The sequence below is a fragment of the Camarhynchus parvulus genome, chromosome 1, assembly GCF_901933205.1.
Source record: "Camarhynchus parvulus chromosome 1, STF_HiC, whole genome shotgun sequence".
NCBI classification, from domain to species: domain Eukaryota; kingdom Metazoa; phylum Chordata; class Aves; order Passeriformes; family Thraupidae; genus Camarhynchus; species Camarhynchus parvulus.
Genome location: NC_044571.1, coordinates 105,838,809 through 105,854,157, shown reverse-complemented (window position 1 = coordinate 105,854,157; position 15,349 = coordinate 105,838,809). Strand labels below are relative to the sequence as shown.

Below are 15,349 nucleotides of genomic sequence, written 5' to 3'. Positions count from 1 at the left end.
CTGAGAACACTCTCCAGTAGTTTTGTTAGTAAGTGTGTTTATCAGCAAAAGAGATGATGCCCTTCTAATTCCTGTGACATCTGTCCTATCAATCCTGAGCACAACACCGCCAGTTCCTAGAGCCATGATCACACAGGTAGCCGAGCATGTTACTGCTCAGGCAAACGTGTTATGAATTCTCAGATGATGAACTATGGGAAGGCTGCATGTCAGAGGTGATGAAACTGATAATCCATCAGTAATTTTCTAACCACCCCAACATCTCTGACCCATTGAACTAAATAAATGTATTTAATCACTGACTAGTCAACTGATCAGAAGGTGCCACAGGGTGAAATGAGTGTCTTGACAAAGGGAAGACAGGCACTACCTGAACCACTGCCACAACAAGCGTCTCTTATCTCTGCCACAGTTTACCCACACACACAGATTCAACCTTAAACCGTACTACAGAAGAAAATTTTTGTTTACAACAAAACACAAAATTGATCTCATAAGATTATCCTTAAGAAAATAATTCTGGCAACATGTTCCAGACTCTTTTCTTGTTAAAAGGTTAAAACCACAAAAAAACCCCAACCCTCCAATCACTTCTGACGAATCACAGCCCAAATAACACAATGCAAGCAAAGGATGCTACTTCCACTGAAGGTTTGTCAGCACCTTTCTGGCCTGACTGTTGCCAGCTTTGTGACTAAGAAGAATGGCAGGACAAATCTCACACCCTTCACAGAAGTTTCAAGCAAACTTTTCTTGGCACACAAAAACCTGATTGCATAGAAAGTGGCGCTTTCCCCAGGTGTTCCTATGGCAAAACAACATGCCTGCCCAGCACTGGGTTATTAATGTCTCATTCTCCTGATGTTCTGTGTTGGCAGCCATGACAGAAGGCTTTGAACTTGTTTATTCACACTTGTTTAATCCTGTCTCCACACAGCACATCACAGCCTGTGGGGCTTGGAAGATGGATGAGTGAAACCAAGGCCACGAGGGGGTCAGGGTCAGGGTTGTCTCTGAATCTCAATAACTCCATCACTCACTGCAGCAGGCACTTCAGAGGTCACCTCAGCCGAGGAGTTTGGGATAGATGTGCAAAACAGCTGGCACAAGCATACACAGATTCCCTGCAGTTGATGCTACACATGGAAACAAGTATAAATCCTTACTCTCACGGTGTCTTGAGCTGGTTTTAGTCTACTTAGTTTTAAAAAGAAAAAAGGGAAAAAAAAACTTTCTTTAAAAATAGCTGGTGGGTATCAAGCATGAGCACGCAGGAGAAATGAAGAACCACTAAAAAATCAGAAAATAAATATGCCAGTTTAATATTTCTGCTGTAACTAAGGGAAAGGAGCAAAAAAAGCACATGATGTTGCAGACTAGCTCTAGTACACAGTGACAGTGGAGGGCAATACATTTCATCCCACTTGCATTGTGACACCGTGTGCCTGACAAAGAAGCTTCTTGGAAGCACAGACAGCACAGATGATACAAACTCCTACTCTGTCCATTGCACAGGAATTTTAATGTGCATCAATGATAAATCCTAATTTTTAAAAGCTTTATGTTTAGAATATGTGTTTCATATATCTACATATTTCATGCATATAGAAAAACATATTTTTATATATATAAAATTAAATATCTAAAACATACAATAGTTAAAGAGCTGTATACTGCTCAGGTCCTAAACAATACTGACACTATTCAGTATAATTTCAGACTTTTTATTATTAGACTTTTTATTCCCATAACTTTAGCAAATAATTATGCTGTTCATAACTATATTGCATACTACATCCTGTCTGTTCACCTGTTCTGTTTGTCACTGGCAGGAACTTCATCACACACTGATACAAAACTGTTCCTTTCTTATAGCTCTGAACTTGTGCTTTCTACATCCACCTCATAACAAACCACTCTGCAAAAGTGAAATTATTTCCAAGAGAGGTGGAAATTAGTATTATTAGCCATCTTGAAGCACATGTGCAGCACTGCAATTAAAAGCATAAATTTGATCCAACCAAGTTCTCATTTGTTCACAATGCAGGTGTATAATGAGAAAAGTAACAAACTTAGAGCTGCACATATGCACCCAGTGTATTTATGATAGCCAGTCAAAATATTTTGATGAATAGGAAAATTAGCAGGTGAATTATATAAAGAATAGGCAAAGACAAGCTTTTATTCTAGGATGAGAAAACAAGTCCTTATAATCTCACCAAGCTATTGGAGAAGAAAATCCAGATAAATAAGAAAAACAATAACAGGGCTCTGTCCCAGTCTCCCCAAAAAATGTGAAAGCACAGGCTGCATTGTAGACATCACTTAGACTAATGACACTGATAGGGAAAGAAGTAATTCTACAATAATTTGCAGATCCAATTTTTATGCCTTTCTTCCTTTTCTCGGAGGGAGGGCAGTGGAACAGTAGTGATTAGGCTTTTTGATTTTTTTTCAGATGGTTGGTTTGCTTTTTGAAACATTTCTGTAAGACATCAATTCCTTAAAGACAAAAGATACCTTTTTGTGAGGATTGCTGCAACTTCTTTCCCTATGGTCCATTTTCTGAAAAGCTTATTTCTATTAAGTGCTCCCAAAGGGGAGGATGGAGCAAGGGAGCTGTATTTCCACAATTTTCAATAAGACTGATACAATCAAAGTTTATATAACACATATAAGTATCTATTAATAAGTCCAAAATTTGGAGTAACTGATACATTCAGAACCAGATATTGGTCAAATAGGAACACAGTCTTAATAAAAGCATGAAGAAAGTCACCTGTCTTTTTCATAGTAGGCAGAAGAAGGCAAATAAAATGAAGAATATCTCTCATATTTTTGAGAGATCATACTACCAATCAAAATATTTGCCTTCTGTCTGTGGTTGGGCAATCAACATGATACATGGCTTCAAACAGATGGCTCTGAGTCTCAAAGAAAACATGACTGATGTTCAGTATTGCCACCACTGACTTCCACATAGGCATCTGTGGGAGAGGAATTTCCAGGTCTGCAGCAGGTAATTAAGTTGCTTCTGCAGTACAATGAGAATTGTGTATATGCTAAGGGAGTGACCTGGAGCTCTAAAGGTACAAATCTTCAGTGGCTTCGATCACTTTTCCCAGCTGAGACTGCAGGCTATTTAACCCCTCCTCCAAAAACCTGAATGAACAACAACATTTAGACTACTTGAGCAAAATGTGACTTCTAGTTGCTGATTCTAAGTTTGAAACATAAAAGAAATATATAAAAACGAGAAGACAGAGTTGGGAAAAATGTAAGTAGAACACAAAAGTAAATACTTTCTGAAAACAAGTTCTTTGGTTTTTTTTTTTTTTTTTCTGTTTACTGTTTAGTAACCAAGATGCTTTGCTAAAAGAAAAACCATCCCGACAAACACTGTAAAGTTTTAACTTTACAGTTTGCTTCAACAACCCCAAATTTACATCCAGACTGCGCTTTCCTGTGGGCTTGGTTATTGACCAAATTTTAAAACATTCTAAACACTCTATACTTCAAGAAAAAAGCAAGGTGCACAAAAACAAAAGAAGCTTAACTCTATGCAAGCATCTTGTTCATAAAGACAATCTTACAGTAAAGATAACACACATCTCAGTGGCTGAGGTGACAGTGTTCCACCCAGACGCTATCAACAACTCCAGGTTTTCCACTACCTGTGCCTTTTTTGGATTCCAGCCAAGAAAAATAACTATACTTGTCCAAAATCCACAAAGCGAAGGAGCTATTTAAAGTGCTTAAACTTCAAAGATACGAGCTTAAACACCTTGTGTGTTCCCTAAATCAGTGGGTTTTTACTATCCAAGACAGACCATTGCGCTAGATGGACCAACTGGTGAGATCCAGTGGGTCATTATGTCACTGCTTCCCGTGTGAAATAAAAGACATGATATGTGAACTACCTCAACAGTGCTGCTCTGGAGAAAACAGAGGAATTCTCACATTCTAAACACATCCAAAGTTCCATTTGGCATTTATCACTGCAAAAATACAAAATGATCGTCCTACTATCTGTCAGCTTTATGAGATTATAACAGTCAGCAGATGGGGAATTTTTGTATACATTATGACCTGAAAAATAATTCCAAGCTTAGCCAGTACAATTTCTTTTGCAAGATTGTTGCTCAATTTATCCCCTTTAAACAGCGGATATTTTTCCTCAGGTTCTCATATATGGTTTGTTTTGAGATTATAACAGAAAGAAACTACTTCCTTCCCACAAGCAATGTTTATATGTTCTCAGCCTTGTTGGGTTGGTAATCTCTTCATAGGCTGACAGTAACTTGTTTCCTTCTCATTTATTTCATCAAATTATTTTGCATATGAAGCAAGCAACAGGCAGGTTTGAGTCCAATTAGCAGAAGTCCTCCAGCAAGATGCAGGTGGTTTAAGGAACTGCCAATTTTGAACACTAAGGCCAACATCTATTTTGGCATACAACATTAGTCACTGAACCCAGCAGGACCCAACAGGAGGATCATTAGATGGGAAGAATGGGATGACACTGAAAATTAGTATAGGAGACACTAACTGAAGTGGAATAACAGCAAGTGCAAGGCCGTATTCTTTCAAACCCATCACAGGGAAGTTTATGGCACAGTAGAGCTCATCTGTTACACATTACAGAGGAACAGAAAGATCTGTGTCTGATTAGTAGAGAATCACTATGAGTTACAAATGCTTATAAAAAATTAAACATGATCACAGGACTGATCGATCAGGGAACGGTGAAGATAGTTATTAACATCAGTTCATCATGCACAGCATGCAAGTCTTGAACTAGTACATGCAACCGACCCACTCATGTCTCAGAAAGCATATGCAGACTACAACAGGTGATGAATGACTGCTAGGATCAAGCAAATATTTTCCAAATAAACTCATGAACTTTTCTTGTTTAACTTAGCAATAGCAGAGATGAGAAGTGACACCACAGTGGTCTGTAAATACAAAGGAGAGAAAACAACTGCAGAAAAATCAGATCATAGAATAGTTTGAGAAGAAATGAACCTTTCAAATGTCATCTAGTTCAACCCCTCTGCAATGAGCTGGGACGTCTTCAACTCGATCAGGTTGCTCAGAGCTCCATGCAACCTGACCTTGAATCTGACCTGTTTCAGGGTTTTACCACCTCCCCAGCAAAAAACTTCTTCCTTACATCTACTCTTGATCAACCCTCCTGCGGCTTAAAACCATTACCCCTTGTCCTAATGTAGCAGGCACTCCTAAAAAGTCTTTCCCGATCTTGCTTATAAGTCTCTTTTAAGCATTGAAAGGCTGCTGTAAGACCTCCCCAGAGCCTTCTCTTCCCCAGGCTGAACAATCCTAATTTTCTCAATCTTTCCTCATAGGAGAGGTGCTCCAAAATCACAAGAACTAGCATAAATCAGGCATGTTCTTGTTTACACTGGAAACATGAAAATTATTTTTCTCACCGTTAGAATACATAAGTTCCAAGAGAGGCTTTCAACAGAAACGGAAAGGAGCGAGCTCGAGGATGAAGGGGAAGGCAATCAAACTGCTTTTCAGACTGCAGCTTGGAATGTTTCTGAACAGAATTACAAAGTACAGCTGTGTAGAATACAGGAACTCAGCTATCCAGGACTCCCAGTTCTTTACAACTCCACATCCCTTTGTACAGTGGCAAACAGATCCGTGAGACAGCACAAAGTGACAGCGTACGCCTCCCTTCTCTATCACAATGAAGCCATTTCCCAGCTATCAGTACACATTCACATCACTGCCACTTGAAATATTCAAGCAAGAAGAGTGGAACAAAACCACCACTTCATTTCCCACATAAATTCCACATATTAGAAACTTATATGAAGTATAAAATTTGTGGGAACTTACGAAGTAGCACGAAAGCCATGATTAAATTTTAGTCCTCTAAGTGTAAGAGCAAGGGAAGCTCATGTCTGAACAAAGACAGGGGAAAAAAAAAAGGTTAAGCGTTTCTTAAAAAAAATAGGGTGATTATCAGAATAAAAATCGATATCAATACATATACATAGAGACAAAGATGTGTATATATAAAACATCCACCAACCTCATCCTGATAATTACTGTTAATTACCACAGGATTGAACCTTGTTAGAATTAAGATCACAAAAAATTTGCAAAGTCATAATCTGAGCATTGCTTCAAACGAGTACTTTTTTAAGCCTGACATTAAAAACAATACATCATGAATGAAGCATATGCCAATAGCTAATATTTCGATTAACATTCAAATAGTGCTTATTGGGTCCTGAGCAAAGAGAACAGAGTTGTGAAAATTCAAATCTTATCTTATTCACCTTCACTTCCCATATGAACTAAAAATCAGAGAAATATCAACCCAAAAAAAAAAAATCAGCACATGATGATGCACCCACTAACAGATCAATCAGGAGCTGATTTCTTTCAAGGTTTCTGTGAAGTATTCTGTGAAGTTGTTCCTTAGCTGTCAACATTTTCTCAGGTAGTCCATTCAGAGAGATGTAAATAGCACATTTGATTAAAAAAAAATAAAATCAAATCAAAGTTAAGGGGAAGAAAGAAGCTGATAAAAATCGAGTGAGGAATGGGCAAGAAGTTATTAGAAGCAGAATCAGACCAACTGCAAATACCTCCTAAAAACATATTATAAGTAGACCACAGCATGAAAAAAATGAGAAAAAGGCAAATCAAAACAAGGCCTGGAGAAGCCTACAGGCATTGTGCAGCTTGATATTATGAGTGATAGAATTTTAAATATCTTTGGATTTACTTAAAATGTAAGGAGTCCTTAGCTCTTTTAGCCTTTAAATCTGCAAGTCCAGGTGGAGTTCAATGGCTAAGAAGTGAAGATGCAACAATGTGATGAATTGTCTAAATCCTCATGGATGATGGCGGGAAGTACTGCTTCTGCCCACATGGAAGGCATCAATGCTGTAGCACAAACTTAAACAGTTTGTGAGAAATGTGCTAGCTACAGAATCTAGGTTATCCTGATGAAGGGCACTTCTCTCATAAAAAATCTTGTTCATTCTGGCTTTGAACAAAAATCACACCCTCTTAAATATGTAGCTTTCTTGGCTCAGGTGAATTCAGAAGAAATAAAACCACTCAATGATAACCTAGATTAATAAAGTAAATGAGCAGAACTATTTTTTTTTGACTCAAAGAAAACTTTGCAATAAGATATCAAGTCAGGTTTTGGTTTATCTGATGTGTCTTCCCTCATTTATATTTAGTAACCTCTTTAATTTCTAAAAGTGACTGAGAACTACTGCCCTATACAGAAACACAATTTTATGTAATGTTTTCAAATAATGGTGTTCCCACTGACTTCATCCTAATCCACAGAAAAATCCACAGAAATTGCTTATTGCAAGCTTCAAAAGTACAGAGAAGGTTTAAGGTATTCACACCATCTTACAAAATCTACCTTTCCCCAGATTATGTAATCAGATACAATTTTATTTTTTCTCCTCCACAAGAGGAATTTACTTTTCCTTAAGCATGCTGTGATAGTAGCCATGATTTGTTAAATTTCTTCTTTGAGAAAAAGCACGAAAAAAAAAAAAAAAATGCTCTTCGGTGTCCTGATATTGCTCACAGACCAGACCACAGTCTCCAGCATTCCAATTTCTGCAATGATTATTCTGTTGTGATGAGAGCAAAAGAGTGCCAACTCAGACAGAAAACCTTTCATACATTGTTTAAAAGGATGAGGATGAGAGATATAAGTAACAGGACATGCTCTCCACACATGAAAGTAACCTCAGAGCAAATCAGATTTCAAAATTAGCAGTAGCAAAATTAATAATGTGTTACTATCATACATTAAACAGAAACTAGATGGAAAAAACCATCCACCCATTTTACAGTCACATACACTGTGCTCTTCTTTCACTCTGAGTATCTCATAGGAAATTATTAACTCCATTATTATGAACACATTGCAGCCTTTTGCACATGCTCCAGCAAATAGCCATTAGCATTATGATGCAAAGGTGATTGCATAGCATATATTTTATATCTCTCAGCCTTTATTCACTGAACACTTCAATATATCTGGTTTATTTGTAAAATTACTGTCTCCCATGTTTAAGATGTGGCTTAGGCTTGCTTTGCAGAACACCTATGACTTCACATTAAACTCAGTGTACTTCAATAACCTCTCTTGTTACAGATAAAAACATAATTCAGTGTTGACTCTAACACAAACAGGATCATTATGTTTAGAGAGTGTTCCAAAGCCTGCTATCCAAGCAATCTATGGCATATAAATAATGCAAGACCTCTTCTTTCTCCAAATGACTTCAGTTCAAGCAGAGACTCCGAAAGATGGAAGCCCAAATTTATACTGCCATTACAAAATTCAATCTATTTCTGGTTCTTCAATTGAATTATGACTCGGAGGCTTCCACTACCTTCTGCACCAACCCATATGCTCCTAACCTATGCAGAAAAATATCTTATTTGTAAATATTCCTGAGCTTTATTATTATTACATTAAAATGGCAGCAAATCCCAACTAATCTGAAAAGCTTCATGTTTGCTTTTAAAGGAAAGTAAGGTAGAAAATGGGTCTCATTTCCCCTCCCCCCTGACCTCTGAACCACAACCTCCTCACCACTAAAGCGTTCAACACCTCATTTAATCTCTCCTCGCTGCATTGGCACAGCGCTGCAAAAGGAAAAGGGAAAAAAATAATCTGGGGACTTCATCAATTTTTCATGAATTTTCATTTAGGCCAGAGCCCCCTGTAACAGTGGTCGATAGATCAAGCTGCTGTCACATATTTAACACCTGGAGCTACAGCTGCTCTCCCTGGGGGCTGCCGCTGACTCCGGCTGGATCAGAGCAGCCCCGGCCAGCGCAGGGACCCCCATGCTCCTTCCCCAGCTCACAAGTGGCTCCCTGGTGCTCCCAGCTGAAATCCTAGCTACCCTCACTGCTGCTGCAAATGTGTTTCCTGATATTCCCGCTGGAAAACTCCACCACGCAGCTTCGATCGCCTCAACTGGTGCATTTTTAAAAAAAAAATGTGCTTTTATTTTAAGGTTTCTGGCGTTCGAATACAAAACAGTTCGGTGAAAGATCAAACTATTTCAAGATTACTTCTAAATTCTCCCAAGAAAATCTGAACACCAACATACATCTAATAATGCCAATCCTTGTTCAATTTCAATTAAAAATTCTTAAGGACAAAACCTAAAGAAAGATATTTTACTCTTTGGAATACAACTCTTCACAGAGGTTTTAAGGCTAGAACATCTGTTTTTAATGATTTAACCATAAAACAACGCTACATGAGAATTTGCCACATAGAATTTGGAAGACGTCTTTGACTTGTAGCATTAGGATTATTTTTTCCTTCTGAGGAAGCTCCTACAGAAGAATTAATCTGCATGAAGCACACCATGAATTAATGTCTTAAAACAAGTAGAATAAGTCATATCTATCCTAAACTGTGCCTTCAAATAATATCCCTAAGTACCAACTCTATCTTCTTAAATGTCTTCAGGAATGAAGATATTCTAAATTAAAAGCAAAAATATTCTCAAAGCATGTTCAGTATATTAATTATGCTTTTTAAAGTAACTTTCCAAATCACAGTTCTCCACAGTTTTACTGGCATGGACAAATTTTTCTGAGGATATACATCAGTACAAAAATACCTGTCCTGGACTGTATGCATGTACTCTGAAGAGGCATGGATGTAGAAATATACCTTATGTGCTTTATAGGGGCTGGTACCTAAATTCATGTCTGGGAAAGGTGTAAACAGTTACTCAACCAAAAAGAGCTTAGGGATTTCAGCAACTTGAAAAAACTCATTCCTTAAAAAAACCAAAGGGCAAAATGATTGTGTTCAAGATGGTTTGAACTACTCTGTGTTCCAGCTGAACTTAACTTCTGCCTTTACACATAAATATGGATACATCAGAAGACTTTCAATCCCACTGCTTTGGGGACATGGAGGGGGTAAACAGAAGGAAGTAAAAGAAAATGAATAATAATTAATGCTGTTTATCATATTAATGCATAAGCACAAACACATCTAACATATATACAAAATCAATAGATATTTCTTCATTAATCATTCAAAAGTTGCAAGAACTCATTATTAGCAACTGCCAATTTAATAAGCAAAGTAAAACAATTACAGTTTCTTACTGTAAAACAACACACTCAAGCATTTCAAACCTGTGAAAACCAGCAGTTTGCCCCTCATGGCACTATTTGAGGCCACCTACAGTCAGATAAGAATCCAGGACCCTGTTGACAGCAAAAAACAACCTCCCTGTTTCTGGTGATGAAAACAGCTTGGCTCGGTGTGGAAAGGAGAGTTTTCAACACCATGACAGAGAGCACGAGCCAGGCCGGATCGTGTGCATTCCCACTAATGGGGCTGCAGCATCCCAGCAGCTCAGCAGCTTCCCAGCAGGAGCTGAGGACAGGTGAATGGGGACTCACTGCTGACAACAGCCTATCACCAGCAACTCATTTCCCGAGCCTGCAAACAGGCTGCTACAGGCCTGCCCATCTTCTTCAGCCCAGAAACGCTGACACCAGAAAAACAAGTAAGAGACTCCAACTGTTCCCTGAAAGTCACTCGAAAACCTGACTTAGGACCAAAAGTTATCTCAAACCCCAGCAAAAACTGCAGTTTTGCTATCACCTTCCAAAGGATGCCTTTGATACACACCAAGCACTGCCATGTGCTTTTAAAAATCACAGCTGAAATCTCTAATTTTAAGTAAACAAGCCATGTATGTAAGTATTTCCATTTTTCTTCTTTGATGAAGACCATTCTGTAATCACAGCCATGGTACTGCTCAAGGAAGGATAAAGCACTGTTGAAGTGAAATAGAAGAACCTGCTTTAGACTACTAAACCCTTTAAATGGGGGGTTCAGGAAGTTAAATTTCAAAGCTATGGAAACAGTAAAAGCACAAGTTACTGCAAAAACTTCGGCCATGGTTTCAGATCTCAGTTTCACGTTCACATTGCTCCTGCTGTAAAATACCTGACGAAGTAAAACAGCTTTATTATTTTTAAAGTTTTCTACTATCTCCCATGTGATTCATGCCTGACCTGCCACCAGCTACAGCAGTTAAACTCCAAAGATGGAGATGGTGTAACAAGAGTTTGCAGCGGTCAATAAAGTAAGGATCAGTGAAAACTTGCAAGATATAAAGCACATTTAAATTTCAAAATAATCAGTCACTTCAATTTGACGACTCAAGGTACAACTGGAACAATCCTTTGAACTTCAACAGGTAATCCTGAATCTCAATAGGATTACAATGAAGATTTCAAGTGTTTAGGTCACTCTCTTAACATTTCTCAACAGTTAAAATACATGTACAAAGACACAAATAATCCAGTAAATTTATCTAGTAATACTCACCCAGATTTCAGCCTTCCTTAAACTGATTTCTCCTCAATTCCCAAATACCAACCAAAACCAAACAGAAAAGCTTTCGGTGATGCATTTACTGGCACATTTACTTCTGCTTTGATAGTGTGCCAAAACTGTTTTCATTTTTTGTTTGACACAGTTTTGAATCTAGGTTACAACAGGTGAAATGCAGTGAAAATGTCTGTTCTACTTGGCTTATTCTGCCATTTAAATATTTCAAAAATGGCATTTTCTGCAATTTCTGAGAAAACAGAAGCCTCAAGGTCACACCATATTACCTATGAAAGTCTGAAGTCTGCCTTAGGAACAAAGATTTCTATTCTATGCTTCCTTCCTTTAAACATCCCATCTACTGTGGACTTCTATTCTTTATCAGCTAAGCAATACAAATTTGTTCTAAAGCCCTACTTCAAACACATTTTAGGGAAACTACTTTCAGACGAAGAGCTGTGGGTGAAAAACTCAAGCCCAGCAACAAGAGAGCACTCATAAATGTATTAAAATACAATTATAGGCAAAGATGCACAATCTGAATAAAAAGATCCATGTTAAATCAACCCATATAACTAAGCAGCCAAAAAAAACCATGTGCAACTGATTATATTTTATGTCTGATGAGCTTGTTTGCTGTGAATATAATGAATCTATCTGCTAAATCTACTGGAAGCAGACAACTCATGCCAGGTGGGCTCTGAAAGAGCCCTGTTGACTTCTCTGTTAAGACAAAGAGAATCGATAAAGACCAAGACTGCTCTGGATGATATGAGAAATGGCCAGCAATTTCACTTGCCATTCACATAATGAATGAGGCCTGGGTCAAATTTATGATTGAGGAGCATATATTGAGGTTTCCAGCCGTACAGAACATGAGTCACCAAGATACTGTCTGCTTCTGTTGAGGTAACAGATTATGAGATAAAGAGAAACAGACAGTGCACCTTAGATTAAATGATAGGTATTTTTCCACATTAGTTCCAGTATAACCAACTCTAGACATCATTTAAAAATTAGATTACTCTTCAGAGGAAGATTATCCTTTGCCCACATTTGTGCCAATCATGATTGTACTCTGGCTAGAAACTCATTTTAGTATAAATCGCTTATTCTGTACGGTCACTGCTACTGAGCCAGCACAAGTGAAAATGCCTTGAATAAGAGCAACAACTAATGACAAAATGCTGCACTTATCCCCATTTGTTATCTCCCAGAAGCGTGTGCAAGCGCTGGGGCGACAGCATAAAAGCCACCACGAAGTTTCCCAGAACACTAAACAAATAAAACTACTCACATGCCACTTCCAGGGATGCGTTGCGACTCACAGCTTCCCCAAGGTAGTTCCTTGCTACACAAACGTAGCTCCCCTCGTCGGGTTTACTCCTGCGCCCGTGCACGATGCGCAGGAAAAATAAAGATCCGCTGGGCAGCAGCATCCGGTGGGAGCGCGGGTCATCCTTGTCCGTCTCCACCCGCTCGCCATCCTTGTACCACTCGATGGTGGGGGTGGGCCTTCCCTCTGCTTTGCAGTTCAGAGTGGTTGGCTCTCCTTTAGACACTATCACATCTGAGGGATGCTCAACAATCCGTGGTGGAAAGTCCTCTTGGCGGAGACGGGATCCTGAGGAAAAGAACAGAAGGAAGGGAGAACAATTTAGTTGTGCTTTAGGCGTTGCGAAGAGCTCTTGCAAGTTACTCATTAAATGTTACAAAAAAAAAAAAAAAAACAAAAAAACTAACTACACAGTATCTGAAATTGCTTTATCTGGTATCAGAGACTGTATCAGACACTCCCCTATCTAAAAATCTGAGATGGACTAACAGAGATAACCCCCTATGGTGTTATCAAACCCATACCAGATGCAGACTGTGCTTAGAGGAGGATCTCTTACACATACATGTATGACAATCTTTTCTTTTCCTGATACTCTTCCTATTTACATTTACTTCTAGATCACTGTGTGCTTCCAGCTTCCCCTCATAGCTACTGCCTTCTCATAGTTTCATCTGTCAGATTTAATAGGAGGACATCCAAAACCAGTCTCTTACCACCCCCTAATAGTTAACAGCTCTTTGCAGTTTAACATGTATACTTGGTATACCTTTTCCATAAACAGCCCCAGTATGGAAAGACAAGGAGAGAAAAAAAGCCAAAAGGGAAATCTCAAATGTCAGCTCACTTTAGAAATGTTCAGTTTCAGGACTGCATGTATACACACACACACATAAATACAATATAAGCAGAGAATCAAAGAATGGCCTGGGTTGGAAGGGACTTTTAAGCTCACCTCATTCCAATCCCCTACCATGGGCAGGAACACCTTCCACTAGACCAGGTTGCTCAGAGCCCAATCCAACCTTACCTTGAACTCTTCCTTCTACATGAATGGTACAGACACTTTCCACTCCTGCACGTCTAATTAGACTACATAAGCCTGGAAAAATATTTCTGCAACAGCCACGGCAGTTGGTGCCTCAAAAATAATCTTTTCTAGCGTAGATCCTGAAAATCCTTTGAGTGGAGCTGCCACACTGCTATAATTGGTCTCCACTTCTTAAATACAAGGTAAACCAGCCTCTGCAGGTTAGTGAAACATTTGTCTCAATTTTCTGATCAGCAGTTTTGCTGAGTGGTAGAAAAGCAAATGTCTTAATTATAGTCTAGGCTCTACATAGTTGAAAATATTTTCAATGCCTCATTTACTGCAAAAGTTATGAGGAAAGGCATAAGGATCCATTCAACAGAGTGAATCCACCTTTGGACTTCTGTTTTACTAACACTCAGGTCATTAAGCTAAGGCTTGCCATTGGAGTTAAGTGTTGCATTGCTGTTGCACAAATTGGCTCTTTCAGCGGCTTCCAGATTCTATTACCAGAACAGCAAAGAAATCCATAATCTGCAATGCCTGTACATGAAAAAAACCCATAATCTATAGCTAAGCTAAGATGAATTTATGGGACATTTGGAAGAGAACGATATAATTTATTCTCACTTCTATTGACTAAAAAAAAAAAAAAGAAAACCAAAAGACTAAAAAATAACTCTAGTCCATGACCCCAAACACAACATCAAAAAAGACTGAAATCACCATTAAAGTAAAAGATAAATATCAGACAGCACATAGGACTAAAAAGCCAAGTTCACAGTTTGATTAGAAACATTTGAATGTCCAGACATGTCTAACAACTTAATTCATTGCTTATTCTCAAAAAGCAAACAAAACCACCCTAGCTGTGTTAACAAATTTCTATTAACAGTATCAAGAAGAAAAGGAAAGCTGGGGTATTTCTGCAACATGAGAGGGACTTAAGGCAGAGAACAGATACAACTGAATTTTGATAAATGCTTAACACAGGGTAACAATATCAGTAGCAAGAAATGTGAAACACAAATCCAAAATATTAGTTTTCTTGTACACAAAGGTTTGTTGATAGTGTTCAGAACTCCAGAAGTATATCCTACATATACTTACAGGCCATGCTTAAAGCTGTGCAAAAAGCTTTCTCCCATAAAAAGTTTAACCATATTATACCTTATACAACCCAATTAAAAACCCCTCCTGAGGTAACAATAGGGCCGATTCTTCCCCTGCAGTACTGATGTTTATCACAAAACTGGTGCTTACTTCACTCCATCCTAATGAAGCAATCTGTGCACAAGAGAGGGCTGAGATGAGAGCAGCCAGGACCATGCCAATGTACAAGGAGAAAGGCTCAGGAGGTGCTTCAAGGGGGGATCAGACCACACATTCCTGTGATGGCTGGGTGCACCTTCAGCTATCCAGGGCTACAAGGAACTCCCCTCATCATGCACTTAAGAGGAGGGCAGAAGCAAAACACACACAGGATCATTCACAGAGCACACTGAACTCCCTCCTTCCAAAGTGAACTGAGCACCAACACACATTCCCAAAGGTTATGCTGATTTAGAACTAACAA

The 15,349-nt window shown here is 38.6% G+C and overlaps 1 protein-coding gene across 13 annotated transcripts in view; it reads right to left on the bottom strand.

Moving 5' to 3' along the window:
• Positions 1-15,349, bottom strand: part of ROBO2 (roundabout guidance receptor 2) — a 1,013,596-nt gene that overhangs the window by 381,304 nt on the left and 616,943 nt on the right. For all 13 annotated transcript variants that reach the window (XM_030962464.1, XM_030962445.1, XM_030962519.1 and 10 more), the window contains exon 2: positions 12,705-13,031. In XM_030962464.1, the coding sequence (XP_030818324.1) occupies positions 12,705-13,031 (327 nt within the window). The remainder of the gene's footprint in view (positions 1-12,704; positions 13,032-15,349) is intronic.